The 23,336-nt window shown below is 39.9% G+C and overlaps 1 protein-coding gene across 1 annotated transcript; it reads right to left on the reverse strand.

Annotated features, from left to right (window-relative positions):
* Positions 1–249: 249 nt before the first annotated feature.
* LOC117434601 (eomesodermin-like) lies at positions 250–22,925 on the reverse strand. Its single transcript, XM_034057186.3, has 6 exons — positions 22,023–22,925; positions 6,176–6,330; positions 4,751–4,872; positions 4,225–4,383; positions 3,625–3,686; positions 250–3,088 (listed from the first exon to the last, which is right to left on the reverse strand). The coding sequence occupies exons 1-6, from the start codon at positions 22,592–22,594 to the stop codon at positions 2,293–2,295; spliced, it is 1,866 nt and encodes a 621-aa protein (XP_033913077.3). The 5' UTR covers positions 22,595–22,925; the 3' UTR covers positions 250–2,292.
* Positions 22,926–23,336: the final 411 nt, after the last annotated feature.

Here is a 23,336-nt window from a genome sequence, read left to right on the forward strand (position 1 = left end):
CCCTGATGTGGCCTGAAACCTAGTCTCCTGAAACCAAGTTCCAAGCCACAAAGTGGCTTCATGTTCCCGCGGTTTAAGAGGAAAGGATCTAGAGGAGGCGAGACGAAGGTGTGGTTTCAACTAAGGGACTGCTGTGATTGGATAAAGTTCCTCATATTTTTGAATATATATAATTTTTAATCCTTCTCTTGTTATTTTAAAAGGCCTAGGGGTGGCTCAGAAATAAACTCAAACACACAGAGCTCTGGAGCGACGCTGTTATTTATTAAGTTGTTTATTTCAAAAAAAAAAAAAAAAAGACACTGCACAGTTTCACAATGTAGAGCCAGCTTTAAATAAATAAATCTTTTCCTTGTACCATAAATCATATATTCAAAATAATATTTTTTATAACTTTTTTTTCTCATTTTTTTTTCTCATAATATTTCTGCTTCGATCGGTATCTACCGTGCTTAAGTATTACAGATACAATTGCATCTAAAAAGGTAGACCTTGGGGAAGAATATCAATGGTGCGCAGGCTTCAGTGCAGGTGTTATGGGCGTCGGTGCACTGCGCGTCACTAATGGTCTTCCCCAGCCTTTTTTTAAATACAGTAGCAACTTTTGCTGGGATAATTAAGCCTGGTAAATAATGATATGAGCAGAAACATTAACATATCATACAGAACACACATAATAGGCATTAAATTAAATACCAGAAAAAAATGTATTTGATATACATTTGATATTGGCGCAATGAGGGAACAGAAATATTTACAAAAATGCTATAACCAGCCTAAAAAAACAAAAAAAACAATTCGGTTTACTTGAAAGTGGAATTTAAAACTGAAGAGGCAAAATCATTTCCCCAGCTTTATAAAGGGCCGATATAACCAAAGTTGTAAAATTCTTTTTCTTAGATTTCATTAGCATGTGTGACCGTATCACTTCCTGTGCTGTAGGTCACGTGGTCCGATTGACACTTGTGCAGTTGAAATGTCTGCATTTCCAAAATGTATTAACACAAGAAAAAAAAAAAGCATTTCATTGTCCCTCTTAAAAAATATATATATCACCCACCCTGCAATTGCACTTAAATCTATTATAATTTACTCCATGCCATTATGCATCACGTCACAGCACCAGGAATGATTGGATTGTGCATACTGCAAACTCCCTTTGAAACCCACGCCTTTTATTCTTATGTCTGTTTAATCGGAAAGTTCAAACAGTAATGGTGAAATGAGCTGCAGACTATGCAGTAGAGGTGTACCCACCCCGCCCCACCCCGCTCGATTGTTAGAGGCACAACAATCAAAAACAGTTCCCTGCTCACCCCAGTGCTTCTAAACAGCAAAAGTATAAAACAGCCAGTCGTATTGGTAGACTCGTCGACAAAGGTTTTGAATAATTTTCGTTTGCTGCTTGTGTTTTGGGTCGGTAACCGGTCTATCACATTCAGATTCTGGCTGGTTATAAACCTGAAAGATCTGTTTAAAAAAATAAATATAAATACAATTACAAAAAAATAAAATCACTAATTCACTGGTTCTAACTGTAAAAAAAAAAAAAAAAAAAAAAAAACATATATAAAGTTTAACATTTCATTTGCAGTACCGGTATTTACACAAAACAACATAGATATATATATAGCTTTTTTTTTTTTTCATTGACACAGGTTTAAATGTTAATTTCTGCTTTTTGACTCGACTCCATAGCCAATGCACCTTGGGAACTACAAATTCAAGAATTCTTCAGATTTTGGTGAAATAACTCCCTCCTTGGTAACCATAACAACCTTAGAATGTGTGCTCTAGTTTAGTTTCCACATAGCCCTGCTGAAACAGATGCTGTAGGCACTAGAGTTGGCAAGGTAGTTTGTGAGCACTGAAGGAATAACTGAGTGGATTTTAATGTGTGTGGGAATATATATTCAACCAGCAGGGGTCACTAACATGCAATGGGAAAGCCAGTTCTAGAGGGCGTAGGGGAGCTCCCAATACTTCTCGTTTTTAAGTGTGCTACAACCATGTCGCCTGCAAGACTAACATGGTACCATTTAATTCTGCTTACACTTCCCACAGTGTTTTAGGACCAACTTCCGATGTGTATGATTGACAAGGCCAAAAGGCCTGGCAACAGAAACAGCGTTTGTGAGAGAGAGAGTTCAGGGCACCCATATATAGTCTTTAATTTAAAATTTTTTTTTTTACATAACCCAAAAAGGACCATCCCAATCTACGGGTGTTATTTGAAATTCGGCGTCCTGGCTCGGCACGTTTCGGTATTCATTTCCGCGGCAGGTTTTGCGTTCAGTTCGCGTAAAACCCGTAATAGCCAGCATCGCTGCTGTCCTTCTCACAGGCCTCTCCTGCGCGGGTTGGGGGAGAGCTCTCTGTGCTTGAGGCGTACGGAGACACCCTCCTCTTCTTGCTCTCCGCCCCTTCGTACAGCCCCGAATCGGCTGAGTCTACGGACTTCACCGAGGGGGGCTCCAACCAGGAGGAATCTTCCCCTCCGGCCTCCTTCGCCTTGTCCTGCTGTGGGAGGGCAGCAGGGAGAGAGGGCTGGCCCTGCTGGAGCTCCGGGACCACGGAGGTATGAGGTCGGGGGTCCGCTGGCGCCGGTCTGAACCAACTGAGCCCGGGCCCGGGTTTGTGGTGGTGGTGGTGGTACTGGGAAGTGGCCCGACTGGAACCCCAGGCCCCCGAAGCCGGGGTCGACCCAAAAGGATGCTCCGGGTAGTAACCCAGGGGGTGGTGCGCGGAGGTCTGGATGGGGAAGGGTTTGTAGGAGACGAAGGCGTTAGCGGCATAGTCGGATTCGTAGGAGCTGAAGTCCAGCCGGTTCGCCGTGGTGGGCGTCTGCTGCCCTGGGAGGTACCAGCGGCTGTGTGGACTGCTGCTGCCGACACCAGGCTCCTTGGCTTGCCCGGGGAGACCCGCGGTTGCCCGATCGAGGCTGTAGTATCGGCTCTGTTGGAGGGGGCTCAGGTAGGGTTCGGACAGGTACGGCTGGGGGTAGCGCCCACTGGACAGGAGCTGCTGGCAGCTGGAGGCCTCCTGAGGGGAGGGGGTTAGCCGGTCACTCTCAACGTGTGTGTACATCCTGGGAGACACAAGGAGCATGCAGTTGGAACTGGATTAATACTCTTGGCTAAATCACTCTCTAAAAATACAGCTCTGGTCAAAAGTTTTGCATCACACTATAGAACGAATGAATTTTGTTTCACAAAGTCGAATGAAACCTGCTGAATAATGTTACCTTAACATATTGAATTACATACCACTTTGTAGTTGTAGTTATACTTAACGAAAAAAAAACTGAGAAAAATTGAAATATGTAACATTTGAAAATCTAACATGAAATACTACTGTACTACTATTACGGCTTCTGAGAGACTTTTCCAATCTCATTTTCTCATTTTGCTTATATGATGTTGAATAAAAGATCTAAATTATGTTCCTATGTTTTTTTTTTTAGTTTTTAAATGATGTCTCAATCCTAAAACTGTAGGTGATGCAAAACTTTTGACAATAGTCGTAGATATTTCATGCTATTTCACAACTGTGTTGTGTCCCGTTCCCTAAATAATAATCTTATTCTATTATTTTGGTGTCCTTCAATAGATTACGTTTACTCACGACTCAAAGTTGTCCCGGAATCCTTTAGCAAAGGGGTTGTGGTCGATTTTCAACTGTGTGATCTGTTTAACAAAAACAAGGGGAAACTGAGAATTAATATCGTGTGCTATATTAAAAACAAGTACAAATATAGTATTAACAGAACATAATTATGACTAGTAAAAAAAAAAAAAAAAATCTGGTCTTTTTGTTATATTTTTTCCTTATAAATTTAGTGTCTATTTATCATACTCCCTAATTTGTTCCCCAATTTAGAATGTACAATTTTTTCCCCCTCACCGCAGCAGTTCCCCACACAGCTCAGGGAGAACTGAAGGTTCAGTGGGTGCCCTGCACACCACGCGGCCGTGCCTTTACCAGGGGAGTCACTCCTGGACCCCTGCGCTCCCCTGACTGTGTGACTCCCCCTGCACACCACGCGGCCATGCCTTTACCAGGGGAGTCACTCTGGGACCCCTGCGCTCCCCTGACTGCGCGACTCCCCCTGCACACCACGCGGCCGTGCCTTTACCAGGAGAGTCACTTTTCTAATCAGATCTTTGCATAGCACCCTGCAGTATTCTGCTATCACAGATCCAGAATCCAGAGAGATGCACTCACGTCTGCGTTCTGGTAGGCAGTGACAGCGATGAACTGGGTCTCCGGGAAGCAGAAGGTCTGGGTCTTGCAAGTCATGTGTGGCTCCTCGGTGCCGTCCTCCTTCACTTCCACAATGTGCAGTCGAGGCTGGTACTTGTGTAGAGACTGCAGCACGATCATCTGAGCAGAGAGAGGGAGGGAGGGATAGAGGGAGACAGATAGGGGGCGAGAGAAAGGGAGAGATTGCTGTAACCAGACTCTAACCTAGACAGGGTAAGTTGGAGATTTGTTTTTTGTCTTTAAATCTTTAACAAAAGTGTGCAAGCCGGCAAAGAAAAATCTGCTTGATTTCTTTTTTTTAATTTTTAATTTTTATTTTGGGTCAGGGCATTGTAACCGAAAACAGTCTAAATGGTTGTCATTGAAGTTTCTTTTACTGTGTTTAGCGCTACTGGGCGTGTGTGAGTGCTGAGTGTGTGTTACTGTTTGGGTGTTGATTGTGTGTGTCAGTGTATATCAGTGTGTGTTTGTATGCTGCTTCTCTTACCTGCCCTGTGTTGTTGGAGCCTCCCTTGTTGTTGGTCAGTTTGAGTTTCCCGAAGGAGATCTCCTGCCTCATCCAGTGCGCTCCTGAGTTAGGTGAGTCGGGGTGCATGTAACTCCTGTTACCTGCACAGAGCAAACACAGCGATACACTGTAACACACCATACCAGCATCAAACACAGCGATACACTGTAACACACCATACCAGCATCAAACACAGCGATACACTGTAACACACCATACCAGCATCAAACACAGCGATACACTGTAACACACCATACCAGCATCAAACACAGCGATACACTGTAACACACCATACCAGCATCAAACACAGCGATACACTGTAACACACCATACCAGCATCAAACACAGCGATACACTGTAACACACCATACCAGCATCAAACACAGCGATACACTGTAACACACCATACCAGCATCAAACACAGCGATACACTGTAACACACCATACCAGCATCAAACACAGCGATACACTGTAACACACCATACCAGCATCAAACACAGCGATACACTGTAACACACCATACCAGCATCAAACACAGCGATACACTGTAACACACCATACCAGCATCAAACACAGCGATACACTGTAACACACCATACCAGGAGACACACATAGCAACACAACAATAACACTTATGTGATACATGCAACAGACAATAATATCTCAGCTGAGTTTCAGCGACTGTGGAGAGCAGCCAAATTCTGAATCCATCTCTCTTGAGACAGCGTTTACAAAACAAACTTATGGGCTAAAAACCTTTCTCGTTTCCCCGTCAGAAACCCAATATGGATCAAACACACGCACACACACACGTTTGCATTCCTATATTTGTAGGGACTTCTCATTGACTCTCACTATATTTTTATTTACTATTTCTAACACCAGTCAGACATAAATTTTGTTTTTATTTTTGAAGGCATATTTAGTTCTTAAAAAGGTGTTTTGCAAAGTGTGGAGTTACTGTCTTTGTGGGGACATTTTCTCAAATTTAGTCTGCACATTGATAGTAATACTTGCCCACACACGCATGCACACCCAGATCCAGACACACACACGCACACACACGCACACACACATGCACACCCTTTCCCTGCTGTGTAGTCCCGGTGTGTGCGTCATTTCCACTGAGGGTTCTTGGACTGGATTGGAAGAGGCTAGAACATCAGCCCCCTTTATACCCCCATACTTTGCAGGGCTTGTAACAAGACTCCTATTGCATAGCAATTCACCCATTCCAGGTTTTACTACAAGCTTGGTTAGCCACAGTGTATCGGTAACAAGCTCAGGTGCGTCATATTAAACTCGGTAATGGATCAACCTGCAATGCAATGGAAGTCTTATTTCCATTTTTGTTCTGTACTGCACATTTCCAGTCCCAGACTCCCAAGCAGTGTGTACCCTTACCTGGCATGTTTCCCTCTGCCTTGCCACACTGGACCCACTTCCCTCCCTGGTAGCGCCAGTGGTGCTGATCCGCCAGAACCACGTCCACATATACGTTGTAATGGGACGCAGGGTCCAGAGCAGTGATGTTGAAACTCAGGAAAGGGAACATCCGCCTGGGATTAAACAAAGACAAAGGGGTGACTGCCTGCAGTGCAGTGGGACATTGTGCTGCACAGAACCACTAGCAACGTCTGATACTAACGGCTTACCTGCTTATCCACGGCCAGTTCTGGGGCGAATTATAATTCTAAGTACAATTGCAGCAGCATTGCTAAGCTGAAATTGCAACGGCATTCACAGTGTTATTTTTTGCCATTACAATTAGTTACAATTATGCTGCAGCAATTACAATTATAAATTACACTAAAAAGTAATCTAAACAACTACATTATTATTTGTTTATTTAGCAGACGTCTTTATCCAAGGTGACTTACAGAGACTAGGGTGTGTGAACTATGCATCAGCTGCAGAGTCGCTTACAATTACATCTCACCCGAAAGACGGAGCACAAGGAGGTTAAATGACTTGCTCAGGGTCACACAATGAGTCAGTGTCTGAGGTGGGATTTGAACCGGGGATCTCCTGGTTACAAGCCTGTTTCTTTAACCACTGGACCACACAGCCTCCTCCAAAGCAACCAATTATCACAAGTGCAAATATAGAAACACTGTGCAGCTGTATATATTTTTTTTTCAAACAGTTGGGAGGGTCCCCAAAAGTGTTTGAAAATACAAGAATAATCGCGTGACAAATCAATGTGTAACTGAACTGTAATTGATCAATTATACGGTATAATTACAATTACAATTACAGAAGCAGAAATGAACAACAGTTAGCCTGGTTTGGGGAAACCAGTTTTAATCAGGATACTTTTTCACAATTAAAAACCATCGGCTCAAAGACTGCACTTGATCATTTTGAAATCGAAAAAAAAAAAAATGCAACCAAGGTACCTTGAATACTGCTAGTTGGTACTGACTTGTTTCGATTAGGAAGCGTGAACCCTTCTTTCAAAATGATATTAAACTGTATAATGTTGCTGAAATTGAAATTGCTCCTATCCGGGTAGCATTGAGCACTGAAGCATTAATAACATAATAGAATGTTTAACATTCATTATAACCTCCAATACTATAGTGCTACATTGAGGAACACTGAAACACACTTAATAGGTACTGACAAGCATTCGCTATAGCCACAAGAACGCTGGGATCAGGCTGTTTTTAGCTGAGGGATCTGCGCGCTCTAAAGAGGACAGCGTGAATATTTCATATCGCTATGTTTAATAAAAGACAAGGGAGGGAGAGAGGAGACAGGAGGCAGGGGGACCCTGGGCTGGGGCTACCGTTGAGTTTAGTTATTTGAACATAGCAGTTATCTGAGGCTGAGAGAGGTAACAGGGGGGTCAGAGATTCCCTAGTCAAGGGAGTCGAGAAACAGGCTGAGAAACCTTTTCACATCTGTATTTTCGCCTGTGTGGTGTGTTCGGATCCTCCCCGCGGGCCCGTTCCTGTTTAGGCTCGGGTCTGATAACGGTACTGCTAACTTGGGCTTCTCCAGGTCTCTGTAAAGGCTACGACGTGCATTGCAAGTGACAGGACAGTCACCCGCCCCTAACCCCGTCCCTAACCCCGTCCCAAACTGCCCCCAGCTCATTTTGCATCGTCACCTCTTGACCAGTCCACATACCTTATGAATACAGCACAGCTGGAATCACTGCCAATTCACGCCACATAAAGAAAGAATCTGTTTCTGTTTGGTGTGTTGAGTGCTTTTTCGTACATTAGCGTCGCTGTTATTTACTTCATGCTAATATCTCTGTTTTCGCCAAGATACAAAGAGATAGCAGCGGTGGGGACCAACCAAGATCTGTAAGATATGAGCCTTCAGGTAACATGGATTTCTTATTGACCCGGTGTTGATGGCTGAAGTGTAATGCTGGCTCCAGGGATCAGCTTATTGGAAGCCTCCCTGGTGCACCAGCATCCACAACGCTGGCGATGCTGGCAACGAAATGTGGCAGCCTATAGACCTGGGCACAGTACCATTGCACTGCCCCTGTGGTGCCACTGTGTCGGATTATTTGCAAAGAGATCAGCAGGCTGTGCTTGCATAGGAAGCTGTGTGCTCTGCCTGGCTCTGCTTGTGAGTGAGTTGCGGGGGAGGAACTTGTATCTCCAACCTATAAATCGATAAACCACTGAACTCCCTCCATACAGAAGCCTAGCCTCACAGGTGAATCTGCTACTGATAGAACTCTATCTCTCTCTATCTCTCAATGTCTTTTCCTGTTTGGTTTGGGTGATTGATGTGGTGTTCCCTTTCCGCAGCTAAGTCCGGAGAAGAGCTGTGAGACTGTGAGGCTGTGGCTAAGAGGCTCTGTGTAGTGAACTAAGCAGGTGCAGGACTGTAAGCAGAACAAAAGAATGTAGAAATGCATCTGTTTTATTTCTATTCACGCTACATGCTGTTCACGACGCAATGGACCAATCAGAAGTAAGGTCAAAAGTAATGGCTGTCCGACTCACTGTCTCACTCACACAGAGATTACCACAGAGATAAGAAACATGGACATCAATGACAATTAAAATATTAAAGTCGAAAAATATAATGTTCTTTATAATGCCAGTGTCAGTGGTTATAAAGTCAATAAAAAGAAGGACGCCATATGGCAAGAAATAGAGAAGAATTGGAAATGGATGGTATGTCTATCTCTCTTTATTTTACCTTAATTTTAGTCAGAGTGTGTGTTTAATATTAAGCTTGTTTCAGACAAAGTTTTCATGTTTTGTTTATGTGTTGCAATTCTTAATAAGGAAGTACTTAAATAAAAAATGCATAGATCAACTATGTTTGGGGGGATCGTAAATATATAGATAGATAGATAGATAGATAGATAGATATTGCACAATCACCCACAATAATATAATAGATATATTATGTTAGGGCAGCAGTGTGGAGTAGTGGTTAGGGCTCTGGACTCTTGACCGGCGGGTTGTGGGTTCAATCCCAGGTGGGGGATACTGCTGCTGTACCCTTGAGCAAGGTACTTTACCTAGATTGCTCCAGTAAAAACCCAACTGTATAAATGGGTAATTGTATGTAAAAATAATGTGATATCTTGTAACAATTGTAAGTCGCTCTGGATAAGGGCGTCTGCTAAGAAATAAATAATAATAATATTATTTTCACAATCACCCCCTAAACAAACATCAATCTATAACATATTTTAATTTTTTCAAACCACACATCTTAAACACAATAATTGGAAACTATGAGAGATCGCTACAGTGCAGCTTTTATTTTTTCATGTGAGTCATTTATAAAGCAGCTCAACTTTAGCAGTACTGACTTCATTGATATCCCACTCCTGCCACCAACACAGCTGGGGGAGGTGGAAGCAGAGAGAGAGATGAGCCACAGAGGAAGGAGAGGAGGGAGGCGAGTGATCAGTGGGTGTAAATCAAGATGGATTTCCTTTAAATACACCCAGTTATAATAAACCAGAGAGTGCAATTGAGACCGAGAGCCCTGTGCTCTTCTGTTTCCAGGTTTTCAAGTTTAGATTGACCGGCTCACTCCCGCTCTGTTCTGACACCTCAGCAGTGATGTTACCAAAAGAAATACGTACTCACAGCAGTGTGCACATTTATTAGAACGCTCCATTGCTTCTGTCATTTTTATTTGTTGTGCGTATGAAGTCAAACCACTGGAAACCTTTATAAGCGTTATCTTGCCATGTTTTTTTTTTTTTTTTCTTTTAATATGCTTTACCAGACCTCTCTGGGCTTTGCCATGCTTTCACTGTTTTTATTAACCTTTGCCATGCTTTAACTAGTTTTATAAGGGCAGCAGTGTGGAATAGTGGTTAGGGCTCTGGACTCTTGACCGGAGGGTCGTGGGTTCAATCCCAGGTGGGGGACACCACTGCTGCACCCTTGAGCAAGGTATTTTACCTAGATTGCTCCAGTAAAAATCCAACTGTATAAATAGGTAATTGTATGTAAAAATAATGTGTAAAAAATAATGGAATTGTATGTAAAAATAATGTGATATCTTGTAACAATTGCGAAGAAATAAAATAATAATAAGGGATTTAGTTAGCTGGAACCCATTTAATGAAGCACATAGTTAGGATGGTGCTGTAGAGTTGGGTAACGTCTGGGGGCACGTGGTCTTGACAGACTGCCCCAGGAAGGCATGTGCCACTCATGTTTTTCACTTATGCTTTCTGGTTTTCAATCAGGCACAGTCAGCTTTACCTGCTGGGTTAGTGTCACAAGATCTTGCAAGTCTTTATACAGTAAACACAGCTTATTATAGCCTGGCCAGCTTCTAAAAATGGGGCTCTTTATTTTATTTTTCTCCCTCCTGCTGGTTTAGTCCAGTTAGGATTGCTAAGTGCAGCATGCTGTATTAAGTATTGAGATCCATCATTAAAAAATATATTGCCATATGAAACCTTTAAGTTGTGCATATTTCAAACCTGTTTATTTAAGCACAATGCTGGCGTGATGTTGCCCCCAGTATTAATATATGTTTGTTGTTAGATGAGTGTGGAGTAGTGGTTAGGGCTCTGGACACTTGACTGGAGAGTTGTGGGTTCAATCCCAGGTGGGGGGACACTGCTGCTGTACCCTTGAGCAAGGTACTTTACCTAGATTGCTCCAGTAAAAACCCAACTGTATAAATGGGGAATTGTATGTAAAAATAACGTATAACAAATAATGTGATATCTTGTAACAATTGTAAGTCGCCCTGGATAAGGGCGTCTGCTAAGAAATAAATAATAATAATAAATGTAGAATGACTTGGGGTGGGGTATTTGTAACCCTTCACTAAAAGTATTATGTGTAACAGGACCACAATTATAGCCCAGTTAGGTTTTTCTGATGCAATGGTTAGCTGCCCAGACTGGTACAACATTGTTTTTGTAGAAAACGAGATGTATTAACCCATTAAGTACCAAATACATTTTCCTTTTGAAAAAACGCATTTAGACTTAACAAAATGTGAGTAAGTTATCGTAACAATATAGTTAAAGAGAAAATTAAAATAACAGAGAAATGCAATGAAAAAAAATGCTCCACAAAATTATAAAGTAGCCTGTCCTCAAATGAAATTAATATTCTTTACTGCATGATCACTTTAGTAATGGGGTGAGTTTACCTAAGACTCCTAAAGAAATAAGTCCTGATAGGACTGAAATCAGAAAGCAGTGGTTCACTTTCTTGATATGAAACCTGAACAAACCCACGCAGGCAAGAATGTGTATTTATTTAAAAAAAAAAAAGTTGTGTCACTTTCCTAAAGTGAATTGACACTGGTGATATTTTTAGTGTTATTAAAACAGACCCTTTTATAGGAAATCAGAACTCAAATAAAAAATAAAAAAGTACCAGACGAATTTGCATATCGAGAGCAAGAGTTTCATTGAAAGCATTGGAGACAAACACACAGACACACACACACAGAGACACACACACACACACACAGACACACACAGACACACACAGACACACACAGACACACACACAGAGACAGACAGACACACACACACACACACAGACACAGAAACACACACACACACAGACACGCAAACAGACACACTCACACACATACATACACACACACAGAGACACACACACAAACAGACACACACACAGACACACACATACATACACACACACAGAGAGACACAGAACCACACACACACACACACACACACATACACACACAGACCACACAGACAGTCGGAACTGTCGAGCACAGCAGATGCAGTCAGATGTGGGCGACCCCCAGCCTTTGTCTACATGGATTTTTGCCTACGGTTAGTAAGAAGTGAGTACTTGAAAATCCCCTCTGACCGATATAGTACAGCGCACCCTTTGTGGTTTTGATGTTCCAATATTGAGTTATTATCTATTTTATATCTGTCTTCAACCTGCCTACAGGTGAATTTGTAACCTCTTGCATGTAGGAAACAGGAAACTAATGATTTAAAGGAACGGGAGTCCATTTGACTGCAGTACACTGACGCTACTGGGAAATCAATTCCTTTTAATGATCAGTCGCCAATAAAGGGGCATATTGGACATACAGGATACAGCACATGATCACTACCCTTCTGGGATGGAAATAAGACTCCTATTGCATAGCAGTTTCACCCATTTTATTACAAGCTTGATTAGCCCCAGCATGTATAGGTAACAAGCTCAGGTGTTGCTTATTAAGCTCACAGCAATGGAATGGATCAAACTGCTATGCAACTGGGAGTCTTATTTCCATCTCTACACTTTACTACACTTTGCTGTGCTTTTAACACAGCTGCACTCCAGTGTACACCTGGGATCGGTTACAAGTGCAGTTGTGTAATTTGTAATTCATTGATCAGTTACTCACCAAGGGCGTTATAGCCCCTGGAAGGTCTGGTATTTCCCAATGCCACCCACCCTGGGGGGTCTTACTGTGCTTAGAAAATAGGGCAACTGTTACTGGGGAAAAAAAAAAGACAGAAACGAGTTTTGTGGTTTCAAACTTGAACAGAGAAGTTTTATTTACTTTTAATCTTGATGAGTAGGTAGGCTCAAGGATATCTGTCCAGGTGAAAAGGCACTTATGCCGGTACTTTTTATTTCCTGGTCATCTATTGAAAGGTAATGTACCGCCCCTGCCAAGGGTACCAGTCATTAAGATGCCAGGAAATAAAAAAAAGCCTGTTTTCTGCTGGCAGTCTCTTGCGTAAACATCGCCGGTGAACAGGAAACTCGAATGCAAGTTCAAGGGCGTAAATAAACCAACAAAACAAAAACAGACTTTCCTCTTTCCCGTGGCTTTTAGTAGCTCAGATACAATATGACTTTACACCTGTAGCCACAACCCTAAACTTTGCACAGGGTAGCATGAAGTCAGTAGGCTACTTTGCAATGCTAACTGACTTGAAGAAGCTACTGGTTTTAATTTTGTAAGATGAGCTTTTGCTCGTATGATCAGGCAATGCCATTAAGCTTGTCAGATACATTTCCTGCATCGCTGGTCGTCCAAGTTTTGGTGCCCATCGCCTAGTACCCCCGCTTGGCACGCTGCAACGCTTTGCGGAAGAGGTGGATGTGGTTTTCAGTTCTTTATCTTTACCTTGTACCGTGCTTGGGTGCTTCATATTAAAAAAAAAAAACTTCCCCTATATTTATTGGAATTGTACAATGCGTATTGAGATGTAATCTCAAACATCACATGATCACGGTGCCTGTATAACCATAGAGACAAACACAATAGGCAGGTCAATGGTTTTTTTTGTAACATTTTAAAATAATGGCTGCACATTCATAATGAATTTCTTATGCACTTCCTCTGACTTCTGAAGTAATTCATTTTGAATGCAGCCCTGTTAATTCACATGGATTTAATTATATATATATATATATATATATATATATATATATATATATATATATATATATATATATATATATATATATATATGAACATAATTTAGATATTTTATTTAACATCATGCAATCAAAAGACACTACATAATAATATTGCAAAAGTCTACTGGAAGCCATAATAGTAGCACAGTATTTAATGTTAGAATTCAAAAGTTTTTAAATTGGGTTTCATTCGACTTTATGAAGCAAAATTAGTTAATTCTGTAGGCCACAGCTGTGCATTAAGGCTATGAATTCTAACATTTAACGGTGAATCTCTGTAGTCTATTTCTGTCTCAAACCGTACGCCCGGGAGGTCTATTGATTTGGGGGGGGGGGGGGGTGATGACAGCCTGGGGGGGGGGGGAAGGTCATGGCTAGGTCACACAGTTACGCAATTAGCATTGCTGCAGATACAACGACAGCAGCTGCAACAAAGGAAGGAAACACCATCGCGACTCTACACAGATATTGACCTAAAAGCAACGGCAATGGAACCCTTTGACTGTTTTGTTTTGAGCACATTTTTCAACCCAGTTTAGAGGAAAACTTGAAAGGGGCAGGCAGGTTTCATTGCAACCACAGTGAAATTCAAAGCTCTGCTCAAGATTTCAGAGGCTAGCTTTCCTCTGAATACACAAGAAAAATGAGTCTGCAAAGCAGGTAAGGATTCAGGGCCATGTTTTCAGGCAATAGGGCTTCCTTGAAAACAACAGTGTGTTGCTCTTCACTGACTAAGCTAATTGCTAATTGCATTACTATATCAGCTTGCTTAAAAGCCATCTCGGTACAAAGACTACCCCGAGACTTGGCTGTCCTTTATAGAGCTCTTTTTTCATTAGCTGTGAGTTTCTTACCTTTGAAACTCCTCGACAGCAAAAATGATGAAGACAGACTTATACCTCTGTGTTATTCCTGTTGTCTAGATTTTAAAGTTTTCGTTTAAGCGAGTTTTAAGCAAGAAAACAAAGTTACGAAACTGAGAAACAACCTCTGAGGGTATACCAGACCTTGATTTATATTACTGGGCTGATCTAGTTTTTCTGCTAAATTAACTGGTGCTGGGTTTTTTTTGTTTGTTTTTTTTTTCTTTTCAAAAAGTAGATGTTAATTTAAGAGCCGAGTAAACACGTTCAAAATATAAGTCATTCTTCCAAGTCATATTTTAGCGCGATCCGAATTAGACGTCAAGAATCGACTTCCGTAACACGCCTGATGGTAATGAAGCGTGCATTGTCAGGAGTCTATTGTCAGTGTTGGATCTCAATAACTGCACTGTGAAATGTCATATCCTGCTATATCTCATATCTCGTTCTGTGTGTTTTTATTATAATTTTATTTAACAAAACTGCGACGTCATATTTACGAAAGGAAAAAAACAATAATGAGTTCTTTAATCTCAAACACACAGCGAGTACAAAACCCACGACTTCATCCGAAACTGCTGAGCAACTGGAAAGTAACGACACGTATTCGAATGCAGTAGTAGCGTAAACGAATTGATCAATTCCACACAGAACAAAACAAGCTATTTTTGTCTGTCCGACAGGCAAACTTTTCATGCATTTTTGCCTTCTACGATTTACTGAAATGTTACAACTGAGGATTCAATAAATAAATAAATAAAACTTTACGGAGCCTAAGTGCCATTGTCCTCATTTACTCATGTACTTTGTAGGTCATCTACCTGTTATTAAAATTGTCTCTTTAACTATATTGTTATGATAATTTTGTTAACAGCAATGCATCAAACAGCTTGTGTTCTGATTTTTTTTTCAAAAGAAAAATGTATTTGCTACTTCATTGAAGTGGTAAATGAAAATAGAAATCCATATATTTATAGTATCCTGATGCATTATTGCCCACTGCAATTCAATGATAATGCCAACTATATATGCCAATACATCCTCCATACCTCCAGGAGCCTTGAGTCACAAACCTAATCCTAACCTTTTAAATAATGCTAACCTTAAACTCATGACCAGTTTGCAAAGTGTCTATTCATGACATAGAATGGACTGATATAACCTTACCCAGTAACAGCCCTGCATGACAGTCCTGTTTGTTTCTGTTCCCCAAATCACCCCCCAAATTTGAGCGTGTTAGTAAGCTAACAGTTTAAAGTTTAACTAAAAAAAAGCACCCCTTAAAATAAGCCTAAAATTATAGATATCTAAATTCACATGGGCCAGTTAAAATGGGGAGCCAGGTTTAGCATTCTGAGCAATGCGGTGTACAGTATGCCCGCAGCTTTAAAGTCAAGTCAGAATGCCCAGATGCACTCTCTATTGATGTGTGTGCCACTGCAAACCTCCCTGCAGCTCACTGTGTAAATTCAGCACCTGTGGGTGTCACTTCTGTACCCATAACTCTCCAACCAACTGCGAGTGAAACTTGAAAAACACTGCATGCTGCTCAAGACTGTGTGAGTGCACGCCTGTCTGTGCGACAGGATGTTTGAATGCTGGTATAGCAGAGACATTAAAAGGTGCCCTACATACTGTTCCTCTGTAGTAACTTTTTACTTAAAGTAGTTATTTGTCATCCACTTATGTACTATCTCAAAGCAGTTTATTACAATAACTGTGCTGTATGTTTGAATCTGCACCAATTACAAATGCAAGAATAGACTTTTTGTACTAATACTCACTGATGGGGGAACTGTGGGGGCGGGACGGGGGTTCTAGTCACACCCTCTGGATGTTGTCTGTCCATATAGTCTCCGGTAATGAATGACAAGTTGTAGAAATCAAACAACTGGATGCAGACCGATTACTTTGAATAAACTTTATGAACACACTGTTTTTTCTGAACAAACATCACGATCAACACTAACACATGTAGTCTACTCGATATTATTAATTGCTAAACTTTTTTTTTAACTTTCTCTAATACATTTTATCACCAAATGGTAACTTTCATCATTTACACAAATACACGAACGTGCACTCAACTCAGTGTTACAGGTACTTTTATGCTTTTATGTGTTTTGTTTTTTTCAAAAGAGGTAGATAAAAACAAACCATGTTCGCTTTTTTGTGTAGGAGGAACCTGAAATGAAGATCACTTCTCTGGTAAAGCCTCTTCTTTCGGTTCTATTTATTAAATGAAACATTTCACAGATTCGCTTAAATATAACCAAATACTGGCTACGCCTCTTATTAACTGAAATAAACTCCTTAGCAAAGTTACTTGTGTTCAGCTCATCAAGATGCATAATGAGAAGCTTCTCTCAGTACTGGATAGTGGCAAGGTGTGGAACAATTGCACAACAAAACATCTGATGATGGGACAGCCTTAAGCACATCAGTTAAAGTGGTGACTGTATTGTCACTCAGTGTTGAAACATTCATGTTAACTGCATGGATCAAATCTGCCAGGGTTTCAGCTGGGGCTAAAATCCAAGTACTTTGCATTAGTCACCTTGCTTATTTGTGGAATAATGTTTTCATTCCAACTGAGGTCTCAGTGACTTAACTAAACCTTTCACTGAACTAATCATTTGCTTAATTAGACATTTTTACTTGGTTAAACAGTTGCATATTTCAAGTTAGCTATAACATTTTATTACTTGAAATCTGCAACTTCATAGGAGCTGAGAACAATTAAAACTGTCTAATTACGCACACTATTAGTTAAATTAAGAAAAATAGCACGGAGGAACCTTCACCCCCCCAGTCGTAAAAAGCTCCCCCCACCATTGCTAATACCACTGTATTATGGATGCACTCATTTTGCAGTAGTGGTGTAGTGTGGATACAAATAGTGCATTGTACTGCAATTCAAAAGTTTGTTTTTTTAACTTACTACATTATGCTGCAATGTGCTGCAGTTATATTGCAGTATTTTTGTAGATAGTTTGGTAAGACTTTACATTGTGACTTTAATGACTGCGTAGGTACATATTAGTTACTTAGTAAATACATGTGCACTTATACATAATTACATTGCTATTATGCATGGTTACAATGTACTTAATGGTTAAATCTGTTTGCATGATATAGCCCTAAACCTATCCCTAACCCTCTAAAACCCTAACCTATTTCTGACCATTGTGTACTTACATAAATGGTGCAAAAAAGATGTACTTGTCAAGTACATTGTAACCATGCATAATAACATTGTAACTATGTGTAAGTAAAAATATACTTACTAAGTAACTACTATGTAAATGCACAGTAATCTGAGAACTTCATGCAAAGTGTTAACGTTGGTTTGTGCCTAATATTGCAATGCAATGGTGAAATTTGCAGAATTTGTTTTACATGAGTCTGTATCTAATCTATTTGATCTATTGCAGTCTTGATAAAAAGCCTAAATATATACTAGTGTGGTGTCCAATTTTAACTGCAGAATAAGCACATTTTAAAACCCATTTAAACACCAGTGCAATCCCTTTGAAAACATACTTTAGCACCCAGCCTCTCGAGTTACAATCTGTTACTGAACTGAAGGGCTTACACAACAGCTATAAAAACATATAAAATGTGCAATACAAAATTATACTTCAGCATGACACATTGCCGCACAATGCAGTAATTTGGATGCAGTGATTATTTTAGTATTATAATCATTAAGGGTGTAGTACCACTGCTAAAACGTGAAAATATGTCATGAATATCAAGCCTTTAATGGGTGAATCAAAGCAGAACTTGTAATCAATGCGCAAGCCTGTTTCTTTTTTTTAACACAGTAATACCGTACACTACAACGCAGTGCAGGCTACCGATGGAGATGCATTTCATGCTGTCAAATGGAGAAATGTTAAACTGTAATGACTAAGTGCTGAACTGAGATGGATTATACCATTATGATTTACAAAATTACTAAAAAGAGTTCAATAGAGTACTGCATCTGAGAAATGAATCAGACAGTCCCAATTCTATAGACCCAAATAAGAACGCAAAATGTAAAAATAAATAAATAAAAAAGCTAGGAAAGCAAACGACCCCTTTCGTGCATGATTTTTTTTTTTTCCAATATCTGAACAAAGTAGTTTTGGACACTTTTTTTTTATTGCTTAATATGGGGGTGTGGCAGGAAAGTGGCATCCTCATATGAGGCTATCATGCATTTAGATCTTCCATACAAACAAACTAGAAGAGAGGTTTGTTTGGTCTGGTTTTGATTTTTTTTTTTTTTTATCCGTCCTAATATGAGGTCGTCGTGCATGGAAGGGTTTACCGCTTGTTTACTTATTATTATATATATATATATATATATATATATATATATATATATATATATATATATATATATATATATATATATATATATATAACTTTTTTGTTGTTTTCTTTTAAGAAACAAAGTAGGTGTTAAGTTAGAGATGAAATGCTTTGTATAACCGTACAGCATGTGCGTGTGCTAACAGCAGCTGCTATACAGATGTAACTGCGGTGTCACGTTTATGCTGAAGGTGCTCAAAAGGATCCAAACATCTTCGGTCTGTTTGTTTTTCTTCTTCTTCTTCTTCTTCCTGTGTTTGAATGATTTTTGCATTACTTCTTAAAAATTGTAACAGCGATAGCGGCGCAACAATTCAAATATAACCCGAGGACACAACAGTAAGGAGGGCCATAATAAATAAATAAATACAATAATAATAATAATAATAATAATAATAATAATAATAATAATAATAATAATAATAATAATTTACCATTTGCTTATGTTGTTTAATATGTATTGCAACGCGTTATATAGGCTAGGTCAAATACGACGTTATCTACACCTTGTCCCTCAGCGGGGCTTTCATTAATGTAGTTTTATTCTAGGATGTATAATTACAGTATAATTATTGTGCGTCTGAATTTTGAGAATCAGTGAACGTATATTGACTGGCAACAGTGTTTACAGCAATGTGTGATTTGTTATTTGAATTTTAGTGTCAGCTTTGCATTTTTCTCTCTGAACTGTCTAGCAATGATTTTTATTTTATTATTATTATTGTTGTTGTATTGCATTAAACAACATATAGCATATGTATAGCGTATACAAATATGTACAGTATCTGAATCACATTTATAGTTACATTATTGTAGCTTAATATATATTTTTTATCTGATTTTAAATGTCTTCTTCAAACACAGTAGTAGCTCTTTAGAACAAGATTAGACACGTGCAATGAAAGTGACTCGTCAGATGTGACCCTGTTCTGCAAAGTGCGCCGTGTCTGGCGTTTATTACAATCCTCGCAATGCAGTTTTGGAGAATCGTGGCTTTATCGTCCTGATCCGGGGTGTTCTGAGTAAGACTAGCGCGGCCGCTGTGTTTACAGGCTGTATAGTGAAGATGACGGAAACGGGGCGCACTCGGGAAAGTCTGAAACTAACTTTGAAGTCAGTCAAACTACTTCTTTGCCTGTGCATCTCCGCTGCTTCAAATCGGGTGACATTCTGATTCGTCACTCTTAATAATATTGGGCCGCCACTGGGCCCTGGACATATATCCTTAGTATTTAACACATTACTAATACTGTATGTAAAAGCAAAACTATATAAGACTACAGTGCTGTTGATTTTGGAAATATGGCATTCGTTACAATCCTTATTCACGCTTTAAATGCAAATTGATAAACTGATAAATGCATTTTTTTAATCCAGTATATTGGTTATCGTATATAATGGTGTCGTCTAATTCCAGTGTCTTGAACGAAGTGATTCAATCTCTAAAGCAGCACAGTTTATCCTTCATATTTGGAACCTTAAACAAAACGCATTAGAAATGATGGGAATTCCCTTTGTAATATTAATCCGATTGATTGTTTGTTTCATTTTTTTTATCTGTAAAACCGCTTCTAAGAAAGTTGCAAGAACGCCCATATAGACTTTAACTGCAAATCCGGCATATGAGTTTATATAGGCGCGCGTTAGTCAGGTAAATAAATTTATCACGATGTCAAATACACTTATCGTAATGTTCTCTGACCATAATCGTGCATCTCCTGTCCCAAGCGTCGTCACCCTGGGGGCCTTGTGTGTGTTATTGTTTACCCCCCCCCCCCCCCCCCCTGCCCCCCTTCTAAAACGACTATCGCCCCCCTATTAAATAAATGACACACATTGCTCACAAAGTTGAAATCAAACGTTGCACTGGTACACGTCACTGAAAATGCTAGTTAGCTCTTTTTTTCGCTGTATTACTATAAAGGAATAGAAAGGTAGAATAAAATCGAATTCACGTATGTCTTAGATTCAGAACTGGGGGTGTACATTGTATGGCCTGCGGTGTTAAAATAAATACAGTCGCCCTGGGTAAGGGCGTCTGCTAAGAAATACATATTATTATAATAATAATAATAATAATAATAATAATAATAATAATAATAATAATAATAATAATAATACACGTGGATCCAGCCTTCTATCTACAAAACGAAATGGGCCTAAACAATGTAGGCCTAGCTGCAAATCAAAATATTTAAATAAAATGATAATCCTGACCCCCTTAACCCGTTACAGTTGCACAAATAAATGCTTACTGTATACAATTAAAACGAACTCCTGGTAATGTGCTATGTGATATGGAGGTATTGTTCAGTTATGTGTAACGTAAATGGTCCAGATTTATTTGATTTGTAGCCTGCCATTTTTTCCCTCAGGTAATACATATTACTGACTGAGCATGCTCAAAAGATGGTTTGATGTTTGCCTTTGTGTGTGTCTGTGTGTGTCTTATTATTATTATTATTATTATTATTATTATTATTATTATTATTATTATGTATTTCTTAGCAGACGCCATTATCCAGGGCGACTTACAGTCATAAACAAGAAACACATTTCAAGAATCACAGTACAAGTATTAATACAATTAAGAGCAAGATAAAATACAAACTTTGTGTGTGTGTGTTTGTGTGTTTGTGGTGTGGGGGGCGGGGGGGGGGGGCATACACGTTTACACGTCATACTTTTGTACAGCAAACGAGGTATGCACTGATACAACACAGACAGCTCTTGTTACACAGGGTAAAACACAGCACTACAGAACAGGTATTAGTGACAATTCACTATGCTGCATGCACACATATTGCACACAATACACACCGCACCTCATCATTAGTTCACATGTAAGTGTGCACTGCGGCATTAGACCTGCGTGTGACTTTTTGCATCTGAGCCCTGTTAATAATATCCCGTGCATGTGTGAATGTCAGCCAGCTGCGCTCAAAACAAGTCTAATTGGTGTATGCATTTATACACCAGGAGGTTATATATTGTAAATTCAAATTAGACTTTTAAAAAAAGTGAATAAAATAAACGGCTGCAACAAATGACAAACACAACACTACTACTACTACTACTAATAATAATAATAATAATAATAATAATAATAATGTTGGCAATAAATAGCCTTAATTAATTGACTTCACTTACCGTCCCTGTTTAGTGATGATCATTTCAGTCTGATACTTATGAAACTTCGCCCATAGCGGGTAGTTATTTAAAACCGCCTGCGTTGTCCCACAAACTTGAAGTCCGGGCAAGGGATACAGCGGCGCCCGTGGATACCCGTGGTGAAACGGGCTGGAAGAATACCCTTCCCTGTTGGGGGGGTAAATTTCGCCCCCAGCAGAGGCGAAAACGTCGCTCCCCGGGTTTGTGTACACCTGTCCCCCGCCTCCTCCGCTTGGGGACCGTATGGGGTTGTAGGGACAGTTATTGAGGGCTGCCGAAGTGAAAAACCGACCGCTTTGGCCCCCGACTCCGGTCAAAGTCTGGCTGTAAGGTAGCGAACTGTGCTCCTGTCCAGTCGGGCTAGAGTCCTGATAGAAAAATCTAGCGTCTTGAATTCCCATCTTCAGCTCTGAGAGATCCTTGCTGTGGTGGTGGTGGTGGTGATGGTGGTGACTAGTGGTTTCTGATTCTTTGCCAAAACTTATTGCCTCAGTCCCATTAAACATGCTGAGATAAAATGTTGAACCCAAGTTCGCACCCAGTCCGCCCATTCACAAGTACAGCATCAGTCAGCGTGCGCCACTGTGTGCGATTGCACAGGCTCTCTGTGCTTTAACAGCAAGCGAAATTCAAATGCATACACCAATAAATAAAACAATACGAAAATTAAACAAATTTTTAAAATAAAGTTATCGAGTCCTAATCAGTTGTGGTTCAGATTCCAAAGTTGATGCTACTGACTGCCGAGGGGAAGAAAAAAACTTAGAAAGTGCAAAAACATTCAAATTCTATACTTCAAGTATTTAAATGATCTCTTGTTCTTTCATAGGCGCGTTTCACTGGTTCTCAGCTCAAGTCCTTATCGCTGCGTCTCAGCTCCCTTCCAAGCTAAACACTCACGCTGTCTCGTTTTAAATAATATATAGTTTTTGCAGCTCCGCTTGGTCGAGGGGTTGGGCTTTCTCTTCGAGATTTGCATACTGCTCGTTGATTGGCTGCTGTAATGCAGGACGCGGCTGCGTTCCTAGAAGAATTGTTTCAGTAATTGAACAGTGTGATACTCCAACAGCACAGCATATTACTAAACACAGGATCTGCAAGACACTAGCATTATCCATTTATCATAACATGCTTGTTACTTTATTATTGGCTATAAACCATTAAATTTAAAATAGAAATAGACATTTTAAATTCATGAAAATAAGAACACTTTTTAATAATAATATATACTGCCTTTCTGACCAATACAAACCAGTTAAGCACCTATTTGTTGTGTGTGTTTCTGTATTAACT

This window comes from Acipenser ruthenus, chromosome 28, assembly GCF_902713425.1.
Source record: "Acipenser ruthenus chromosome 28, fAciRut3.2 maternal haplotype, whole genome shotgun sequence".
NCBI lineage: Eukaryota > Metazoa > Chordata > Actinopteri > Acipenseriformes > Acipenseridae > Acipenser > Acipenser ruthenus.